Raw genomic sequence first — 23,137 nt, 5'->3', positions numbered from 1 at the left:
CTAATTGATTTCTTCATTTCAGAAAATAAATACAGCAAAATTTTACAGAAAGGGCATTAGGAAGATTGCAGAGTTAGCTCTTCCATGTGATGAGAGTGCGGATGAGTTAGCCAAATGATTGGGAATGATAGTGATTAAATGATAGGGATCTACTTATTTTTGGTTTGCATGAGTTCAAAGTATATAAATCTACCAATTTCTAAAAGAAATGTGCAATTAAATAGAAAAGAAAATCATAATTGAATAGGAAAAACTTATTTTATGACCATTTTCCATTGTGGTACAGCGTTGCCATGGCAACATTTCCCTTAGTATCAAAAAAAGTATCTTTTTTTTTTTCAAAAATCTTTTTTGATTTGTATAATTGAACCTATTTAATGTCATAAAAACGTATTTGAAAAAATATTTCATGGTTAGAACATAATGAGAGGGTTAAAAAGATTAAAGATTCCAGCTTTGATATTTGACCACTGTTTATGATAAAACTGGTTTCAGTGACATTCATTTCTTAATTTATGTCAGGAGTGCAAAATAATCTATCTGTAATGTTTGATATTTAGAATTTTGAAATATATTCCATCAATCAGATCTAAAGATATTCCTCATGGCGTTCTAACACAAAAAAATACCACAGACGCACGTCGCCAAGTATATACTCATGAAGCACTCGCGTTTGGTTCTCGCTTATAACTTCATGAAGCATGCACAGACCGTAGAAAATTGAAAAACTCACCAAACTCAGCATAATCCATAACTCAGATCTGAAGATATTCCTAATGGAGTTGTAACACACGAACCCCCACAGGCGCAAACAGAGACTTGTATATAGATGGAGCTATGATGTCGCGTTTTCATTCATAACTCAACGAAGCATGCGTAAATTGTGGAAAATGGCACATCATTATTTACAGCAGATTGTTAAGATTAAAAAGAGCCCAAACTCACCATAATCCATCACTCAGATCTAAAGATATTCCTCATGGACTTCTAACACATGAAGTTGCACAGGCGCACATCCAATGAAGTAGCAGTAGCAGTGATGAGATGTTTTGATGTGACGTTTCAGCTCATATATCCATGAAACATGCATGGATTGTGAAAAATCTTATCTAACAGCAGATTCTCACGATTACAAAGAGCCCAAACACAACATAATCCATTGCATTGATCACGAGATATTCCTCACAAAGTGATGCATACTTGGCTAAAAAACAAGTCTCTCATCTTTCTGGGGTGCAATGTGTTTTCCAATTTTCCCGGAACCGTCTGTGTTTGTTTTCAAACGTGGAATAACAAATATATGTATCATCTTAAAGCTTAGAATCTCAGCTTTTTAAAGCATCTAGCCACTTCGATCAACTCTGAACGAGAGCTGACTAGTCGCTCTAAACAGGAGTGTACCGCCTGCGGGCGCCACCTAGCTGCGTAAATATTAATTATCATATTTTTCAAAATTATTGCCTTGATTAACACAAAATTGATGTCATTTGAAAGCTTAGAGTCTAAACTTTTCAAGTGAATGTAGCCAATTCGAAAAACTCATAAGTATTGGTGAGTTATTGGCTGATAAGTAAAATTTCTTTTTTTCATAATCTATAAAATACTTTTTTGTACTATATACTGCAATGTGTCATCAAACATCATACAGCTCATGAAACATTCACAGATCGTTGAAAATGGCACATCATTTTTTACAGCATATTATTACAGTTAAAATGAGCCCAAAATGAATATAATCTATTGCATTGATGACAAGATATTCCTCATGGAGGAACAATTTTAAAAATGCCCATTAGGGGGCGTCAAGGACTGAACAAAAAGGCTATCTTGGTTCCAAATGCTGTAACTTTTGATTCCTTTATCCAATCACCACACAATTGTGTCCAGATGCAGCTTACACGTAGAGGGACTTCACCAAAAAGAATTTTCCTCTTACCTTATTTCCTTCCTGATATGCAAAATCATGATAAAAATTATATATATATTTTTTTGTCTTTTATCAGCAGTTTCTCGGCAGGAGAATGTCCAAATGTAATGTATATTTATATTTGTTAGTGTTCTATCAAACGATATCTACCTTTTGACTTTCCTTGCTTTAGTTTTGGAGTCATGAGTCTTTAGTTTTGTGTTTGTCACTCAGACAAAACATCTCTAAAAATGCCTTCAGGGCTTAAGGGGATAATTGCTGAATAAAAACAAAAGAATAATGAATATTAAGTCTCATACAGTCAGAAGTGCTAACATTCGTTGAGAGAAGACAATAGAGTTGTGAATGGGCAGTTCTCCGCTCCAGACATTAGAGTGCAAGGGAGTTTTAGGGACCATAAATAATTTCATTAGCATTTTTATTAGCCTTCTCTAAAAACACACATAACATGATCTTATGAAATGATTAATAAAATGCATAGTTTTAGAGATATCATCCTCAGATTTGAAATGAAGCATGACCACACATGAGGCTTCACTGTAATTGTGGTTATAAGTTGTTATACCACATATATATATATAATATTTTTATACATTTAAAAATTATATTCTTAATATTTTTGATTTTATGTTTGAGCTTATATATCTCCATATTAAAGCTGCAGTCCGTAACTTTTGGCACTTTAGCGGTTAATAAACTGCATGCGTCTTGTGGAAAAGCATTGTAGCCGGAGCTACTTCTCTCTGTTTGTGTCTATGACGAGTCACGCATGTACTGGGCTACTCCGCAATGGTACGACCCGACCAGTCTAATATAGTCTGAATATAAACACTTATTATAGGTGTACCGTAGTGATTCAGGATAAGACAAACAAAACAAAAAAACGCTTTGGAAAATGGATTCATGATGTACGCTCTTATTATATACATTTTACAAAAATATGTTACACACTGCAGCTTTAATAAGAGCAGAGTCCTGGACGGGTCCATTTTTGGAGACCCGCCCCCGCCCGTACCCGCAAAGTTCAGCTCCAGATCCGACCCGTCACCCGTGATAATATTAAAATTAAATCCGCACCCGCCCAGCCCCGTTAATATTTGGCCCGTTACCCGACCCGTGCCCGCGATAAATCACACACAAGCTAAAATCATTCCAATTAAAGTGCTTTATTTTTTTATCTCGCACCTCTCTCAACATCACAATAGCCTCATGAATGGGCTAATGAAACAGGCTAAAGTGCGCTTTGTTTGTAACCTGATAACATTAGCCTATACGCAAATAGACCTATTAATGAAAAAAAAAAAGAACAAGAAAAAATACAACCTGAGCCTGTCGCTCACAAACAATAGGCTATAGGCCTATGCCTATGCATTTACTTTCCCTTAAGGTTACTGTGCAGGAAAAGGACATCGTCCACAGTCCCAGGTTTAAGTTGCGTTCTCTGTTCTTGAATTACAAATCCAGCTGTGGAAAAGTCTCTCTCACTCGCAGCGCTCGATGCTGGGATGGTGAGAACATTCCGCGTAATCATTGCCAGGTTGGGAAATGTTTTCGCATGCTCTTTCCACCACAACAAAACATCGAAAGGATCCCCCTTGGGTGGCTTGAACTCGATGTATGCAGAGACCTCGTCCTCGGGCAGCACAGTGTCAGCGCTGGAGTCCTCTACGTCTGACAAACAATCCACTGTTGAAACCAAACAAACTCTCTTCGCAGCTGGACCCGCCGACATGCTGCGGCCTGGTAGCAGATCTTCGCGTTTCTCCTCGAGTTCTATTTAAAAGAAATAGACACATGGATGTATATATTTCACTAAATTATTAATTTGCCCATTAACAATAATTGTTAATTATTAAAGACAAGTAGCATATATTAGTTTGTGATTGAATAGCTTACCTTTCACAAGATGCCGTGCTTCGCTATGAACTCCCATAATTTCACCATGGTCTGCCAGCAGCTTCAGGCTTTTCAACTTTGGATGCAAGAACATTGCCAGCTTGTGCAAGAGATGCAGCTCAAATTTCTCAGTTAAAATCTTGAGGTATTTTTCTTTAAGCGATGACAATGTCAGACTGTCGGTAGAAGACAGCTGAAGGGGACGTCTGAGGCGCTCCAACCACACAGCTGTCAAGTGAATGGTCGGAGTTTTGGATGCTTTCAGGGCTTTGGTGGCTTCTTTGAATCGTGCCAAAAAATTCACAATGTCATGCAAAGTCTCCTTGCTCATGCAGTTTAAACGGTGTTCTTCGTCACGTTCCTCCAGAAGAGCACGGATGGCCTCGTACTGGCTGCTAATGGAGTCCAGCATCGTGTGAAGCGAGTTCCATCGCGTCTCCACGGATGCTTTCAGTGTTTTTTGCAGACGATTCTGGAGATGTGACTGCTTAAAGTAAGCCACAAGCGACTTAGCGGACTCAATGACACCAGATACCTCTTTGCCAAACAAATCGTCCCCAGCAGGTTTCCCAAGTGTGGTATGCAATACTGTGTTCAGGATATGTGCTGCGCAACTCAATCTCGTGGCTGTGCGGAGGGTCGCAACAATGTTTGCACCTCTGTCAGTTACGTACACTAGTTTGGGAAAGAACTCATCCAGTCCAAATTTGCGGAGTGCTTGGACGATGGCTGGCCTGAGGTTGTCAGCTGTTTTACGTAAATTGCTGTCCCATTCAGCTGTGCAGAGCACTCGCTCCTGCAGTTCCCAATTGCTTTTAATGTAATGTATTGTCACACAGAGATATCCAATTTTTCGGAAATCATCCGTCCACAAATCCAGCGTCACAGCCCCGTTGCTCTCGATCAATTGTTCCCTCAGCTCCGGAATTATGCCTTGTCTGTTATCCTCGGCATATTTAGTGATCCTACGGGAGACAGTAGTTGGATCGGGCAGAAGCTGACACGTGTCCACAAGGCCAGCTCGTGCCCCAGTGTCAATTAAGCCCTGTGCCAGTTCCAAAAATCCATCGCCGCACACAGTCTCAAATGATCTAATGTCTCGGCACACAAATTGCACAGCCAATTGTGTCATCGCCTCCTTGTCTTCCCCTCTTGGAGGTTTGTAGCCTTTGGCAAAGTACCTGTCAGTTGTCGCACTGGCAACCCCTGTGCTCCTGCAAGTCTCGACATGCTTACTAAGAGAAGACGTGCCCAGCTTCCGGCTATCAAACGGCAAAACTTTATGGCATGTTTTGCAAGCCGCAAAGCCGCTTATGATGTTATTTTCCTGATCTTGTATTACACCACACTTTCTCCACACATCCGATTTTGCCTTTAAAGACTCGTTGTCAACAATTTTATTTACTCCACTCGCCAACTTTACTTTTACTTCATCCATAGCTACTCCTGCAACGCTCCAACTAGGCTACGAGAAGCATCAACGAAAGTCGCACTGTTGCAGTGGTGACATGATGGGTCAAAAGGTCATATCTAAAACACATATTTGCCAATGTGTAATGGTAATTTAGACATACAAATATTGCACATATTTTTCATCCGCTACCCACCCGCAAGGAGTTCATTATCCGCCCACATCCCCGCCCGCGAATTTTAGGAATGTCACAATCCACCCGTTTTAGACACTTTTATGTGGGTACCCGACACGTTGCAGGACTCTGAATAAGAGTCTTGAACTGTAAACTCTCAAGTGTCAGCTTATATATGTTGATTATGTCTATTATTTTAGAGTGTTTCCTGGGGTGCACTTATAATATTAGTATAATTTTTACATCAAAACTTGTCATAATTTAGAAATAAAAGGCATTTTTCCTAACCTGATTTTAGCCTCTGATTTGAACTCTCGGTTTGAAGTCTCTGTGAGACTTCAGTGTAAACGCCCACTGCTGTGATTGGCTGTGGTGAGACTTCAGTGTAAACGCCCACTGCTGTGATTGGCTGTGGTGAGACTTCAGTGTTAACGCCCACTGCTGTGATTGGCTGCGGTGAGACTTCAGTGTAAACGCCTACTGCTGTGATTGGCTGTGGTGAGACTTCAGTGTAAACGCCCACTGCTGTGATTGGCTGTGGTGAGACTTCAGTGTAAACGCCCACTGCTGTGATTGGCTGACATCTTTGCATATGAAATAGCTACGTTTTACTTGTGGAATTCTCTCGAAAACTTTTAGCACGTTTTTACTATTACAGTTCTCTTATCGTGAAAAGTGTTGATTATAGCATATTTAGATGAAAGTTTGCAGTGATGAGCATTGTAGCCGATCACAGACATGTCTGCAGCGACCTCTTCATTGTAACTCTATTTCTGCACACTAATGCTTTCATCATAACTAACAGTGCAAACACAATGTAAATAAGAGATTCGTTGATTCTAACGGGAGTTTTGGCGAGAGTCCAGAACACTCGTGCGGTTTGATTGACAGTTCCAGCGATTGTAAAGGGACTATCTTAGATGATCATTTAGTCAACAAAATTAGTTACACTTGATGCCCCATATAGGAATCAAGTGAGGGAGTCAGGACCACCATTTTTGTCAAGCACAAAGAGTAAAAAGCATGTGTAATGTTTTGCAGTAACTCTTTTCTCTCATTTGTCACAGTGGGATTTAGTTTGTACACTTCGTCCACTCAAACAGATGAGCCAGACCATTTACATGGGAGGAGTACTAACAGGTGCCATTGTATTTGGAGGGTTATCAGACAGGTAAAGCATCCATAACTTTCTGTGTACACGGTCACGTCTTAGGACAAAACATATTCACATATGATGCCTTTTTTGAAAGTTAAAAGATTCAATAAATAGTACATATTATAGTATACATGATGTGCAAGTGCATTTAAACCTCTATATCAGCAGGGTTTTTTTTTTTTTTTTTTTACAAGAAATCAACACCACAATCTTTAGCTGCATAAGAACAAAAATGATCTTGAAGAAGATTGGTAATAATAAGACTGCTTGATAAAATATGTATAACATGCAGAAAGTAAAATGAGAACTGAAAGGTAGCCACCATGGATGAGATAAATATGATGCATACGTCATGAGCTCATATGCAGGATTGCCACCTTTTTCAGATCTTCTAAACACAGCATTGGATTAAATGAAAATATAAAATAACATTGCGACAACTCACCTCTCCCCGCAAGCTGAATCGCAAACAATTTCAGATATCTCAATGTTTTTTCAAACTCATTTGACCAGTTAGATAGAAAATAACTGATTCAAAACAGCTGATAGAAGACACACACAACAGTGATTCTCACGTCGGTATACAATAATTTCCCAATATCACAGAAATTTGAATATAGAACTAAATTAAATATTTTTAACAATTAACTTATGGACTAGAAATTAATTAAAAAATGTACAGGCCCCATGAGACAAGTCTAAAATGTAAGTTTTTTGGCTTTCATTATGAATATAAATATAAACATTGAGGTTAACTAGAAGCTTGTGTGCTCCAAAACATTGAAAAAACACATTTAGGACCCTATTTTAACTATCTGAAACGCAAGTATCAAGCGCGAAACGCAAGTAACTTTGTGGACGGATCTCGGCGCTGTTGCTATTATACTGGCGGGATAAATGACTCTTGCGCCCGACGCAAATCTTAAATGGGTTGGTCTGAAGTAGCTTCATTACTCATAGGTGTGGTTTGGGCGTAACGTGAAATAAACCAATCAGAGCGTCATCTCATATTCCCTTTAAGAGCAGGCGCGCTTGTTCCATGGCGGATTGCTATTATAACGGCGGATTTGCCAGGCGCACGCCAGGAGCGGTTCACAGCCGAGGAGACCGACGTTCTCGTCAGGGCCGTAAAACACAGAGAAGTGACATTGGGGATGGAGAAACACACCCAAATTAGCTTCAGTTAAACAGGCGTATAATAATTTGGGTAAATGTGTAAGCTAGATTTATGCCTATTTTTCACATCTTCATGGACACCACAATGATTTCCCTCATGTGGAATATTTTTCCTTGTAACAATGTATGATTTGCAAAAATGAAAACTGCTGCTTCTGTGTAGATGAGAGAATCAAAGTGTATGCGCGTTGTGCACACGCTACATTATGGCCAAGCATGCGCCCTTAAAATAGCATATGAATAACATGCGCAACGCGCCACTGACTTTAGACTAGGTTTTTCCTGGTCTGTGTCGGAATTGTTTTCTTAATCCTGCAAAATAGCACCAGGGAACGTTTGCACCGGAACACGCCTCCTCTTTTCACTGAACCGCCCCCGGGAGCGCAAGTTCATTCCCTAATTTACCGACGTGCGTCTGTGGAGGGAAAAGTCCGCTGTGCGTCGGGTGCAAAATAGGAATGATACATGCGTCGGTGTTCAAAGTCAATTGTGCTGGGTGCAAGATAGGGCCCTTACTGTTTTCCTTATGGTGAATGGCACATAATCCACTATATAGGGTATAGGGAGTGATTCAGAGCGCATAAATATGCGTCCAATTGGGGCAAATTTAGGCAGCTTGTAACGGTGAAATGACTGTCTGTACTGTAACAATATTTTAAAAAATCTTCTCAATACAGTCTCAATCAGTGAGTGTCTCGCTTCACTGTCATCCAACATACAATATACAAACATTATTTACAAATAAAAAATCCAATGAAAGTAATCTCTCAAAATAAACAAGTACTTCTCTAAATGTGTATACATAAGTTATTTCTAACAAGAAGTTGGTATTACTAACAAGTACATGGCATGAAGCAACATGCACTTGGAGTGAATTGAGGTAGCAGTGGCATTCCTTAATTTGATGTGGGTCCTCTTTGGATAATTGAAGAAAAGACATGCTGCCTTGATTCACTTCTCACGAGAGAGACGGCGCATTACACTTCTCTTCTGAAGATTAAGAGATCATTTAGAAAATTATTGTTATATTACATTACAGCATGTAATATTATGTATGCTTATCTGCACAACATCCCAAAATTGTTAACAATTTTATGGACTACAAAAAATACTACAGAACCATTTTAAACTGGTGAATTTCAGATTCAACTCTTTACTGTGTGTTTATATTCTCGTGTAGGTTTGGACGAAAGCCTATTCTGATTTGGTCATATTTTCAGCTCGCTGTCTTAGGCACATTTACAGCTCTCTCTCCGTCGTACTTGGTGTACTGCATCCTCAGATTCCTGACAGGAATGTCTGTGTCCGGAGTCATTCTCAATGGCGTCTCACTCAGTGAGTGTCTCTCTTCACTGTCATACAACATACACCATATACAACAATTGAATGAAAATAATCTCTCAATAAATTAAATAAGTCAATTACTTTAAGTCAATTAGCAAAAGAAAAACTATAAAGGTAAATGTTTAAAGCAGTCGTTCCTTTTCAAGGGAACTTGGCGCTGCGTCATGGTGTTGACGCTATGGGAAAGCCTCCAGCATTAAATGTTGAATAGGCATCTGACTCAGAGCAGTTAGATGTTCAGTATGTGATATGTTCATTGTTTCCACACACTTAATTTTATTCATTTCATTTATTCATTAATATTGGTTGTATAGCTACACTACATTGCAAACGTTACGGTTCTGCAAGTGTACCGTACTGATCTCCTGAAAGAGATATACTTCCTTTCTGGGGGTTCTTGGATGCAAATGTTGTTTGGGTATTGAGGGATGTGTCCAATTCTAGCTGAATATTGTGTCCCAATTTAAGGAATGGTGTGTCACAATTGATCAAGGCAAAAGGGTACATATTTCTCTGCCTGAAAATGGGAAGGTCCTCAGGCTGCTTCACAAGTAAAGCATGCTTATGTTGATTCTTCCGTCAATCTAGCCTGAGGGTGCCCAACGGGTGAATAATATTTGATGTAACAGGTGGAAAAATACTAATGTTGTCATTTGTGATGCAGGTCAGGAATCAATAGGCACGGGCGGACTGTGGGTCCAATAGTCAAGACTATTTTGACTCAATTCGGTAACCACTGATTGATAATTGGTTGTGTGTTATATTAAGGACTGCAGGTGCGGGTTTACCAAACACAACCAGTGCAGGACTCAACCGTATCTATATGGACAGACCCCGGCTTCATCCCTGTACACCCCACTTGAGTCGTATTGCCATCAATGTTGCGATGGACACGTCCTTCATAGCAGTCCTAGATGACTGGGTCCTACCGACTAGGAAAAAGGAAAGTATAAAGATATCTGAGGGCTCAAGGCTTTAAGTTGACAACAACCTTTGGTGCTTCCGCCCAATGGCCCCACTTTCCTCAAGCCCCAAGATGGTGTGACTTATTGTCTCTAATTCTGAGAAAACTTTCTGGGCGCAGGGCTTGGTTCTGCCACCCCGGCTGGGGATGCGAACAGTTCTGCCCCCAAAGGGGGAACCATCTTATGGGTCTGGTTTATTGAAAGCACTTTAAAGAGAGATCAGTTGTTACCTGGTCTATTGACTGACTCTATTAGACACTCAGATTATGAGCTCTCCCTGTCAGTGATTCAGTGCTGTGTCAGGCAAGGCCTTTCTGCACAATTCTGAAAAACCATTCTCAGGCATGGTGTCAACCTTAGGATTAGATATTTTTGGGTTAACTTTTGTTCAGCCAGTCTGTGATTGCTTTTCACAACTTGGTTGAAAAAGCTTTTTAAGAGTCTTTCAGCCATGGTCTGCTCAATTGACTGAGGTCATTAGATCGTTCAGCTCTTTTCAGTGTTGTAATAGAATAGACCTGTCTGCACGCTTCTAAGTTCTTATGCTTTCACCTTCTGGGTTAGTAACTCATGTTCACTAAGTCTGTCATAGCCTTTCATAGCTTAGGTGGGCAGGTAGTTATAGGCAATGCAAGCGAAGGGCCAAGGCATTCATTTTCAAGACCCATGATGGTTTTGTAATCAATATCTCTTTTTTTGAGCAAATCTTCATGTAGCATGGGGCTTGGCTCTGATATGATATGATATGATATGATATGATATGATATGATATGATATGATATGATTGCCTTTATGGTGGTGTTGGTATTAATATTCCCATAGCGTCAACACCAGGACACAGCATTGAGTTCCCTTATCTCAGGCTACATTTAACCCAGTTCCCTAAGAAGGGAACTAGATGCTGCGTCACATTGCCATACTTCTGGCATGTCTACATCATCGGATCTCCGTTAACCAATAGAATTGGCGTTTTCACACGTGCATCAGACATCAGTCAGGCTGGAGGTGTTCCCATAGCATCAACACTGTGATACAGCATCTCATTATGTATGTAACAAGGGTGTTACATACGTAACCTGAGATGTTTCCAGTCCCGGTGATTGGAGACCTACCGCTCTGCACACTTTGCACATATCCCCTATTTAACACACCTGAATCAGATCATCAGCTGATTAGTTGAGAGCTCCATGAACTGAACTGAGTGTGTCAGATTGAAAATTCACAGAGCGGTGTGTCCTGAAAACTGCTGGGTTAAAAGACATTTAAAATCAGTATTGAGCTGACTGCACTATTGGATGAAAATAAAACTGAATTGAGCTAAGTAATTACACTATCGTTGTTTCATAATGAATGAGTTTTGCTTTTTGTTACCATCAAGCTGCTTTTAAACATTATATATTGTATAAAGCTCTATATAAATAAATGTGACTTGACTTGAAATGTTTGGATATATTTTATAAAGCTCTATATAAGTAAATGTTTCTCGACTTGACTTGAAATGTTTGTGTTCTCAGAGGTGGAGTGGATTCCCACTAAGACTCGAACTCTGGTGGGCACCTTATCATCTTTCTTCTTCACGTTTGGTCAGATGGTTCTTGCTGGAATTGCATACAGTTTGAAAGACTGGCGTAAAATACAATTGGCCGTGTGTCTCCCTTTCTTCATCTTCTTTTTGTACAGCTGGTGAGAGATTATTCAAATAACTTTTTGGTACTGAATAACTTCATAAATAATGACATTCTATATTACTGATGTTTGTGACTGACTGGAATTATTCGAACAACCCATGCTCACTGAAAATGTTTTGCTTGTGGTGACATTTCTGCAAAATGATATTACATTTCTTTTTGCATGTTGAATGTTAAAAATCAATAAACAAATTTACTGTCGCTGACACACCAACTCTGAAAATGTAGGGTTTAAATATGACATTGTGGTGCCATTCATGTGCATTCAACTCATTTGATCTTTTCAACATCATTTGAATGCACCATGAATCAGCAGAACCAGGACTGAAATCCGTAATAAACACTGGTGCTGAATTACTACAAATAAATATAATTAAATGTCAAGAGGTACACGGTAAAAATAAATCCTGTGCAAATACACAGTAAACTACTGGAAGCAGTAGTTACCAGCATTTTACTGTAAAAGGATGATTTGTTACTATTATTGAAATTAACAGCACAATACTGTTTTGTCACAGATACTCGAGACATGAGATGAACTCAAAAGCAGGGATTTATTTACCACAAAAAAAGAGAAAAGAAATCAATAAACAAAACCAACAAAGTTCAGGCAAGGAGGAGATGGGAACTGTCAGACGTAAACTTTAATGTGAAAATAAAAAGTAAACAATAAAACAAAATGAAACGGCAGCCACCTCACAACCGACTGCCATACATAAAACCTTCTTACATCCTTCTGGAGCTCCTTTGTGGGACTCAAGAAAAAGACTTTAGACTTTGTTCAAGACTGGTGGGTTGCACAGGTGTCACTCATTAGCATTCGTTCAAATTTCCTTTGCAACATCTCCGGGCAGCTATTTTGGGCATCCAAGACCAAGGGCCTCATTTATTAAGGCTACGTTTACACGTGGATGGCTATTTTCATAAACGGACTTTTCACGTCTCTTCGTTTTCAAAAATAACATCGTGCACATGAACCCGTATGCTGTCAAGAGCATGCCAAACTTGTAGGTGGCAGTCAGTGATGCGCGGGTCAATGTATAAACAACCCGGACCCGACCGACGTTTTCAACTAACCCGCCCGCAACTCGGACCGCAAAAAAAAAGAAAGAAAATATTGTACCCGACCCGCTTCCTGACCCGCATTTTTTAAAAGTAGGCTAGTAAATGCATAGCAAGAAATACACATGACAAAGCCAGCACTTTGGTCATTATCTTTCATTATTTCGGCAACTTTGCTCTTTCTGTTTGTGTATTTGCGGAGCTTCCACTCCCCAGTCTTCACCTTTTCTCTTGCCGCCTCCATCTCTACCTGCAGACTGAGCTCGTGCGTCATCTTCGCGTCAGTTATTCAGCCAATAAAGTGTAGGCCTATGTATTTCATAGAAAATTGCATGTGAGCGGAGTGGAGCGGGAGCAAGCGGGCGGATCTTGGACAGAACGCAGAGCGGCATTTTTAAAAGGATGGAGCGTCGCCCTATTTCCCGCTCCAATTTCGCTCCGCACACACCAAGATTCTGAAGCATGCTCAGTCAAGCCTGACTCAGTCTACTGTTGATGACTGCAAGATGGATTCTATTTTCAGTCAAAACTCGGCTCAATAATGGAGTTCAAAAAGTAGGCTACTTCAAAAAGGAAAATAAGAAGTCATACAGGTGTAAAACTAACTATTATGTGGTAGAAGAAAACGACATCGTTTCAGTCAGTAGGCCTAAAGATTAATTTTGGAATCTAAAAAGACACATCTCTCGAAAACATGCAGTGTGATATGTGAACACGCTGGGAAGAAAGCAAAAGGTTAGCAAATTGAATACGGTAACTTAAAGTGTAGCCTAAATTAAATACAGCGTAAAATGCAAACAATTGATACAAGCCCATTTAAATTTTAATCCTGCGCGCTGCGCACAAGTTCAGTTAGGCTATAAGAATGTTGTCCTAATAGTTAATTTAGCCTAGGCCTACTTTTAAAACGTTTATGTATATTTATTTTATATTTTTGTTTATATAAATTTTATTTATATTATTAGGCCCATTTATTCGTTTTATTTTACAGCAGTTTGTGTGTAGCCTACAATGGATATAAGCCCATTTAAATTTTAATCGTGCGCGTTGCACAAAAGTTAACATCAAAATTCTGGCCTAATAGTAAATTTACTTTTAAAATTTTTATGTAGGCTATATTTTTGTTTATATAATTGTTATTCATATTATTAGGCCCATTTATTCGTTTAATTTTACAGGACTTTGTGTAGGCTATATTCCTTCTTACATAGGCCTAATTTGTCATTTGAAATAAAACATTTCTATTTGAAAAATGTTGTTGTTGCTCATTAGTTCTTTAGGAGGTAAGGCTGTGGTCTAAGCTACAGTGATATAGGCTACATGTAGATTTTTTTTCCCCTTTTTGGAGCGAGCGGGGGGCGATTTGAGTGGAGCGCGGATCAAACTGCGTTGAGCGCTGATCGAGCGATAATGAGCGGAGCGGCCTGATGTAGCTTTGAGCGGGGGAGCGGAGGGGTGGACAGTTCCGTGAGCGATGAGCGAAGATTCTCACCGCTCCACTCCGCTTATGCTCTCTATACTACTATATAAATTACAAAGGTTTAATTGGCATCTTTATTTCAAACGACCCGACCGACCGCGACCCGAATATCATTAAAAATATTTTTGGATGACTCGTAACCGCGGGTAACCGCGGGTGACCGCAGGCACCCGCTCATTTCGGATCAACCCGCGCATCACTGGTGGCAGTGTAATGCTGCGTTCACACCGGACGCGAATAGCGCGTCAAATTCGCGCCTGCCGCGTCTAGTTTGACGCTTGACCACTTTGTGTTAATTCGCGTGTCTAACGCGCGTAAAAACAAAAGTTTGAAGCGAAATTTACGCGCGTCAGAGGTGAAAGTTTTGGCGGCCATCTTTTTTAGATGTTTATCGAGCATTAGCATTAGCATTAATCGAGAGAGTCACCGCTCGTATATGCTCTGGAGAGCAGAAACAGCTGCGTAGGGGACATCGTCGATGTACTCGGGTCCACCAGACCCTCCGGAGGGTTTCAGGAGTTTCACAATTTGCTCCAGGAGCTAGGTCTGATGGACCTAACGGTGAGGACGCTGACGAGGACAGCGTAGGCTGTTAGGCCTCGGCCTCGAGTGGTCTATGCCTGTCGAGCCCGCGCTCTACAGCCCGGCGCGAGGTTCACCCTCGCCCCCACCCACCTAAACATTTATTTTTGTTTTGATAATAAATGGAGCCAGCCTCCAAAAGTGAAACCTGTCCTGTGATTTTTAACAAAGTTTTTATACACTAAATTGTGTTTGTTGTCTTTACATTAGAATAATAATGTTTCATATAATCTAGAATAGATATGGAATAAATAGCATTCAAAACAAAATGAGTATCTCTCATATATTGAAATCGAGTTTTTATGTGAAAGATTTGCTTTGCACACCAAGCATTTTAGTCATATTACAAAATAATTTATTGAGGCCAAACATAAAATAACATTATAAACTGTCACTTCACCACGTGACAGCAGCAAGCAGGCTCCTGATTGGTTAACGTGGCGCGAATTGACGCAGAAGTTCAGATTTTTCAACTCGGGCGGCAGACGCGAATTCGCGTCAAACACGAGAATGCACAAATAGCACTACATAAAACATTCGCGCGTAACGCGCTTAACGCGCCAGACGCTCAATTCGCGCCATTCGCGCGAACGAGGCGTATTCGCGTCTACCGCGCCGCGCTCTACGCCTCATTCGCGCCGCAGGAATTTTTTACGCGCGTAACGCGTCTTTGCATTGACTTAACATTGAAATCACTCGCGCCTGACGCGCTATTCGCGTCCGGTGTGAACGCACCATAACGAGAAGCTCAAGCCCACGTTAGCCAATCAGAATCCCGAAAATATTCACATTCTGTGACGTCGCTGCCTAAAACTCAGTTTTTCTCAGTTTACATGCAAACGTGCAAACGCAGTTTTCCCCTATCTCCACTCTGGCCGGAGTTTTTAGAAAGAATCGTTTTCAGAGGCGAATTCTCCGTTTGCGTGTAAACGAAGGGCACAAACGAAGGAAAATGTCTCCGTTTTTCAAAATAGCCATGTACATGTAAACGGGGCCTAAATATTGAGTAGAAACCATCCTAAATTTGATCTTAAGATCATTTCTCAAATGTGCATATGTGTGCACAAAAAACTTTCATACGCCTCTGTTCCAGAAGTGAAGTTTATAAATCTGAAATTATCTTGAAATTGTGCGCAGCTGAATTGGTTCCGATCTCCGCTTTGTAAAAGCAGCCTAATTAATATCATTGACATATAACAGGCAAAATAATGAACAAAATAGACTTATGAATAAAACATGTATAAATTACCTTATCAGGGAATAAACAAAATTACAAAGAAACTTCCCTAACTCCCTTTAAATAAACAAATCACAAACAAAGTCAAAGTAAATGGCAGGACACCCCTATGCTCCTAAAACATAAGAAAGAACCAAATTAAATCATCACAAACAAACGAACATGATCAAAAGAAGGTTTTAGGATCTTTTGACAGGAGGAGGAATCCTCACATCTTCGATAAGCGCCACCCTTTTAAAGCATGCATCAGTAGAGTAAGAAATAAATTTTCTTGGCAATGATTTTTCCATGGTAGATCGCCAGGTCTTTCCCCAATCAACTGCAATGATTGGGTAACAGTTTTGCATAATTAAAATAATTCTCAACGTCCCAGCAATTACGAATATGAAATTGTTTTGAAAACTTCCAGTGTTGAAAAATATCTTGTTACATTAGTTAGTTTGCCAACAAAGTGAAACATTTATGTGTATTAAACATGCTTTATATGTCTTGGTTGTGACTTGGAGTTATCACAGTTATAATTGACAGGATAACTTACGGTGAATTTACATGTTCTTATAGGCTAGTCATTGTTCATCCGGTCTGGTCTGGTCTGGTCTGTTTATTTCATTTTGTTTGTATGTCAAGTTAATCTCTCGCTATCTCTTTGTCGTCTTTCCTCAATTGTTATTTGTGTATCTTTCAAAGCAATATTTTTCTTGTCTGTCTCTCTTATTTTTTTAGGTGGAAGAATCAGTCTGTCTCTTTGACTTGAGTGCAGCAAATCTGTTGATTACTCTTCCTAGCTCAACTGAGTTAACAGATTCCTTTTCAATTGAAAGAACATCAAGGTTGTGACCCATAGTTCGCCTCAACCATGTGTACAGGTGTCTCAGGGCTCTGAATGATTGTTCACATGTACAACTGCTGACAAGTAGTGTTAGTACAATCTGAAAAAGTTTTTTGAGAAAGGGGAACCTGTCACAGTCCAGCAGGCGGTATAGAGTGAGTATATCTGGAATGCTACCTTTTTCCTTCTTCCAGATTTACTCTTTGCAGATATTTGTGCTACCCATCTGTGATGGACAACAGACACTCAAACATTACCATCATGTAAACCACAGGAAAACTTGCACAACTTCACCCTGAGGGATACTGCAACAGGTGTTACTAAGTGCATTTGTCAGTGCCACACTCGTACTGACTCTTATTCTGCCTGACAGAAAGAAAAGCTTGTAGCCTACTGAAGGCGGAGCGTTTTGACCAATCAGATGAAAGGGCCGTTTCAGCGCCGCCCACGTGTGCAAATGAAATATCGGACCCATAAACCGATTTGTAAACCACAAACGAAAAATGAAAAATCGAGCCCAAATCCCCATTTTTCTTTTTTTTTAAACTAAACTAAAAAACGAATAAACGAGCTGGTTTTCATTTCTCGTTATTCTTTTCCAAACAGGAAATTTAATTATCAAAAGTACACTGACCAAGGGCCAGTAAACGTTCCATCACTTTACCATCTGAGGTCACATATTGTCATGACTTCGGTCTGATCCGCTGTGTTTTTGTCTTTTCTCTGTGTGCCTTGTTGTCTTTTGAGCACATGTGCTTTGTTTTGACAGCTCGCCATGTGCTCCGCTGTCATTGTGGCGTCTCCCCTCCCACTCGTTATCCTTAACTATCCTTGTTCTCTTCACACCTGTTGTCAATTAATCCCTCATTATCTCCCCTATTTTAGATCCTCTTGTGTTCAGTCTTTTGTCAGACTAATGTTGTGAGTAAAGCTTTTCCTGTGATCAACTTTGCTTTGTCTTGTCTTGCTTTGTCTTGCTTTGTCTTGCTTTGTCTTGCTTTGTCTTGCTTTGTCTCTTCAAGTGTAGTTTTGTTTTTGCGTTTTGATTTTTTTTGTCCTGCTTCCACTGTCTCCCTCTCATCCTGCCAGGCCTGGTTTCCTAGACTGCCTGACCAGGTGTTATCTTCTGTTGGGACTCTGATGTACCACCCCAGACCCTCTCTGTGTGCTCATCACCTTCTTCAGGGAATTCAGTGTGACTTGGACACTGCGTCTGGTGACGCTATAATTGGTTTCTTTTGAGAAGTGCTCGACGTTATGTTACGGAAGAGTCCCAGGTGGCCTTTATCACACTCCTGAAAGGAAGGGCCCGCGACTGGGCAATGGTTGTGTGGGATGCTCATGCCCCATTCTGTTCCACATTCGAGGACTTCAGAGCGGAGATGATTAAGCTGTTTGACCGCTCTGCTCAAGGTGATGAGTCGGCCTCCCAGCTGGTGCGGTTAAGTCAGGGTGGCCGTTCTGTTACAAAATACTCCATCCAGTTCAGAACTCTGGCAGCCACCTGTGACTGTAATGCGGCGGCATTAAGTGTTAGGTTTCGGGAGGGGCTAGCACGCTTGTGGAACTGGCTCATGTGTGGACGGGCGTCTTCAACGTTGATGCCAGAGGTGGACAGCTCGATCCTCCTGGGTGCTGGATGAAGGTGCCTCCAGTGCTGTTCCTACCTCCTCGTCTCCTTCAGCAGACCCTGAGCCCATGCAAGTGGGGCGTGTTCGTCTCACCCATAAGGAGAAGCAGGATCGTTTGATTTGGGGCCTTTGCCTTTACTGCGGGAAGCCAGGGCATCGGGCTATCCGGTGTCCTTTAAAAGCCAGAGCCCATCAGTAATCCGGGGGATCCTGGTGGGCGCTACTCCTTGTCTCAACTCCCCTATCTCACGTACCCTGCTAAATGTTTCTATTCAATATCAAGACACTGTTCACTCCTGTTCAGCCCTGATTGACTCGGGTGCTGAGGGCAACTTCCTGGATGTCTCCGTTGCTATGCTGTGGGGAATTCCTGCCATTCCTCTCCCTTCTCCTATCTCTGTCCGCTCCCTTAATGGTCTCCTTATCACCTCCATCACCCATTCCACTCCTTCCGTAAGTCTTCTAGTCTCCGGCAATCACCGTGAGATGACTGAGCTGTACCTTCTAGATTCCCTGACTGCCCCCGTTGTCCTTGGGTATCCGTGGCTGGTGCAGCACAACCCTCACGTGGATTGGTCAGACAATTCTGTGTTCTCTTGGAGTCAGTCTTGTCTTGCGTCATGTTTAGGTTCTGGCTTGTCTCCTGGCTCTGTGTCTTCTGTTATTCAGGTTGAGGATGCTGATCTCGCCGGAGTCCCGGTGGAGTACCGCAATCTCTGTCAGGTCTTCCTTAAGTCCCGGGCCAAATCCTTGCCTCCTCATCGGCCGTATGACTGCGCCATCGATCTCCTCCCAGGCACTTAATCCGCCCAAGGGTCGTCTGTATACCCTTTCTGGTCCGGAGAGAGAGGCCATGGACAAGTATATTCAGGAATTCTTAAATTCTGGCCTCATCCGTTCCTCTTCCTTGCCCGCTGGGGCTGGGTTCTTCTTCGTTAAGAAGGATGGCTCCCTGCGACCCTGCATTGACTATCGGGGTCTAAATGACATCAATATAAAGAACAGATATACTCTACCTCTGATGTCATCAGCTTTTGAGTTGTTACAGGGAGCCAGGGTCTTTACCAAGCTAGACCTCCGTAATGCCTACCATTTGATCCGGATACGTGAGGGGGATGAGTGGAAGACAGCCTTCAACACCCCAACGGGGCACTTTGAATACCGGGTCTTACCATTTGGGCTCACCAACGCCCCAGCTGTCTTCCAGGCCCTGGTGAATGATGTGTTGAGGGACACGGTAAACAGATTTGTCTTTGTGTAACTAGATGATATTCTCATCTTTTCTCCCTCCTTGCAGGTACACACTCAACACATCCGTCAGGTGCTACAACGGTTGCTGGAGAACCAGCTTTACGTCAAGGCGGAGAAGTGCGTGTTGCATGCATATATCTCCATACTCTTCTGTACTCTTAAAGCCTTGCCATGAGGCCATGCTGGCACTGTGAACTGTGGGTTTTTTTCATGTTCTCTGAATGAACTGAGGGATTTCTTCCAAATATTGTAGCCCTGACTCTGCAGTTTGTCACTGTTGATTCGAATTTGTGACAGCAATAGCAAAATGCTAAATTTTTGTCTATTGAGTACTTAAGCCAGACAAAACTGTCATACCATTTTGAATTGAATGCTTTCATTTGAAACTTAAATTAGCTCATTAGATATTGGGCAAACTTCACTTATTTAGGGCCTTTCTCAGTCCCCTAGGTCATCCTTGTCTTTTCTGGCTCTCCCTAAGTCATCTCCTGTTCTTTCAGCAGTCTCATGCTCTTCCCTTCTGGATAATACTGGATAAAAAAAAAGAGATTCTGGGGAAATATTTTATGTTTAAGTTAAAAAGTTCAGATTCAACCCTATATAAATAACACAGCTGTTGTTGGGGTTATCTAGCTCTTCCTCTGATTCACTACAAACCCTAGAGCTTTTAAATGTGCTACTACTGTCATTGTTCCTCCCCGATCTCCCTTGTCCTGGCACAAATTAAAGAATCATCAAGTTAGGCTAGTATTATAATGCCCTGTTGCCTTAATGATATAAATGCTGCCTCCGCATGTTTTGTAAATATGTGGAGTGCTAGAGAAAGGCCAAATGGAACACCTTTGAATTTGTATATTGTTTCCCCAAAGGCAATCCTTAGAAATTTTCTTTGTTGGAGATGGATCTGGATGTGATAATAAGCATCCTTTAGGTTGATTGAAATGAACCAGTCTCCCCTCTGTACAGAATGAAGCAGGGATTTGTGTGTCAACATTCTGAATCTGTATTTCCTCTTGTACTGTATTTGTTCAAAGATCTGAGGTCCAAGATATGGTGGATTTAATTGTTGTCACAATTATAATAATAATAATAATAATTTGTTACATTTATATAGCGCTTTTTCTGAGACCTCAAAGCGCTTTTACATAGAAGTGGGGAATCTCCTCAACCACCACCAATGTGCAGCATCCACTTGGATGATGCGACGGCAGCCATATTGCGCCAGAACGCCCACCACACACCAGCTTACTGGTGGAGAGGAGACGGTGATGAAGCCAATCAGTATATGAGGATGATTAGGAGGCCATGATGGACAGAGGCCACTGGACAAATTTGGCCAGGATGCCGGGGTTACACCCCTACTCTTTTTCGAAGGACATCCTGGGATTTTTAATGACCACAGAGAGTCAGGACCTCGGTTTAACGTCTCATCCGAAGGACGGTGCTCTTTTGGCAGTATAGTGTCCCCGTCACTATACTGGGGTGTTAGGACCCACACAGACCACAGGGTGAGCACCCCCTGCTGGCCTCACTAACACCTCTTCCAGCAGCAACCTGGTTTTCTCAGGAGGTCTCCCATCCAGGTACTAACCAGGCTCAGCCCTGCTTAGCTTCAGTGGGCAACCAGTCTTGGGCTACAGGGTGACATGGCTGCTGAATAACAATTGCATGGCTCCTGACAATTGACAGGACACAGGTAGGTAGTCGTATTTCAAAGTAATCTTCAACAATACGAAAAGGGCACATGATCCAGTGAGAGCCAAGTCCTAGTCCCAAAATGATGACACGCTGTAAAGCTGGCTAAGATGATGTGGCGAAGACAGCTCTCCTGAGAAAAGTGTAGTTTGGTTCAACAGCAAATGTCTCTAATAATACGGTTATTTGGTAACACGTTATTTTGATGGTCTCTTTTGAACATTCTACTGACTATAAGTAACTTTGCAACTACATGTCAACTTATTATAACCCTACCAGCCTACTAATACTCTACTAAAAATCGAATGAGAGTTAGTTGACTCTTGAGAGTTAGTTGTTAGTTGATGTAGGTGCAACGCTACTTATAGTCATCATAATGTGTTAAAGGGACCATCAAAATGAAGTCAAACCAGTTTTTTTAATGTATTAAAAAATACAGCATGACCAATGTAACTGTGCAATGTGACCAACTGGCTAAGCTATGTGTTTTTGAGTACTAGCTCATGAGAGTCAGTGTGATGAGCAGGACGAGGCAGAGGGCCGTAAGAGAACGGCGCGAGGCTTGTGGCGTGATTGCTGATGAGCATCACCTGCGCGACGCACCGGTCTCGCCATTCTCCCACGGCCCTCGGCCTCGTCTCATGAGCTAGTACTCAAAAACACATAGCTTAGCCAGTGTATTATTCTCCAACCAATCACACTTATGAGCTGGTGAATTTATGGCATTTGACAAATGCTTTTATCCAAAGTGACTTTTTAATGCATTGAAGGTGCAGAACAAGTTTCATCAGGTCATTCCCTGGTAATCAAAACCATGAGCTTTAATTGCTGGTGTACTGCACAACTGTTTGGTTCTAGGTTCATGTTTTTAATTTACTAATAAGAACTGGGAGTGATTTTTAGTCCTGGTCCTGGGCATCCTTTGCTCTGCACATTTCCTATAGCTGTGTCCTGCATCCTTTGAAGCCTGCATTTGAGAGCCGAAAGCTTCACAGTGGCGTGACGTTCAAATGCAGCCTACAAATGTGTCGTCCTTTCCCTGGGCCACGAAGGATAGAATGAGTGGCTATGCTTTCACAGTCCGCGAAGGTCTAACCGAGCATTGTTAAATGAGACGGTCTGGCCTACTGAGAATTACTTTTGTGACAGCTGCCGTTGACGAGCAGCATTAATGTTTGTGCTGGACTTTTTTGAAAGTTAGATTAAACTTGTTGCATGGGCATGACGTCACCGTCTTCAGAGATTCATGTTTTTGTTGTTTACAGGGAGACTGTTTTCAAAAACTTGCACTTTGAAACACATTTTCAAAAGTTTGCGTTTTCAGGTTCCCAAAACGGCAAAATGAACGGGCAAAACGCATAAAAAGTTTTACGTTTTTTTTAGTTTAAAACGGTGTCGTGTAAAGAGACCCTAAATATGTTCCCCTTGGTCCATTTATGTATATTATAAAGATTATGAACTATCTATAAAATCACATCTTAGTAAGATATGTCAGCATTTGAACTGCTTTAAAGTTGTTGTTGTTGTTGTTTTTATATATATAATTTTTTTTTTGTAACGTTAGATATTTAAGGTAAATTGAGTCCCAATACTTACATTTAAAATTATAATCTGTCACTTTCTCTCCAAAAA

At 41.1% G+C, this 23,137-nt stretch overlaps 1 protein-coding gene and 1 long non-coding RNA gene across 2 annotated transcripts in view; both read left to right on the top strand.

Annotated features, from left to right (window-relative positions):
* Nucleotides 1–23,137, top strand: part of oatx (organic anion transporter X) — a 48,447-nt gene that overhangs the window by 10,029 nt on the left and 15,281 nt on the right. The window contains exons 2-4 of the mRNA XM_082141312.1: nucleotides 6,477–6,580; nucleotides 8,922–9,076; nucleotides 11,565–11,733. Of these exons, the coding sequence (XP_081997438.1) occupies nucleotides 6,477–6,580; nucleotides 8,922–9,076; nucleotides 11,565–11,733 (428 nt within the window). The remainder of the gene's footprint in view (nucleotides 1–6,476; nucleotides 6,581–8,921; nucleotides 9,077–11,564; nucleotides 11,734–23,137) is intronic.
* On the top strand, nucleotides 18,183–23,059 carry LOC309478070. The gene is made up of 2 exons (XR_014198806.1): nucleotides 18,183–19,772; nucleotides 19,857–23,059. It is a non-coding gene; the product is annotated as an uncharacterized lncRNA (long non-coding RNA).

The sequence above is a fragment of the Leuciscus leuciscus genome (assembly GCF_965113295.1).
Source record: "Leuciscus leuciscus genome assembly, chromosome: 16".
Classification (NCBI taxonomy): domain Eukaryota; kingdom Metazoa; phylum Chordata; class Actinopteri; order Cypriniformes; family Leuciscidae; genus Leuciscus; species Leuciscus leuciscus.
The sequence above is the reverse complement of the archived record's forward strand: the minus strand, read 5'-3'. Positions and strand labels throughout refer to the sequence as shown.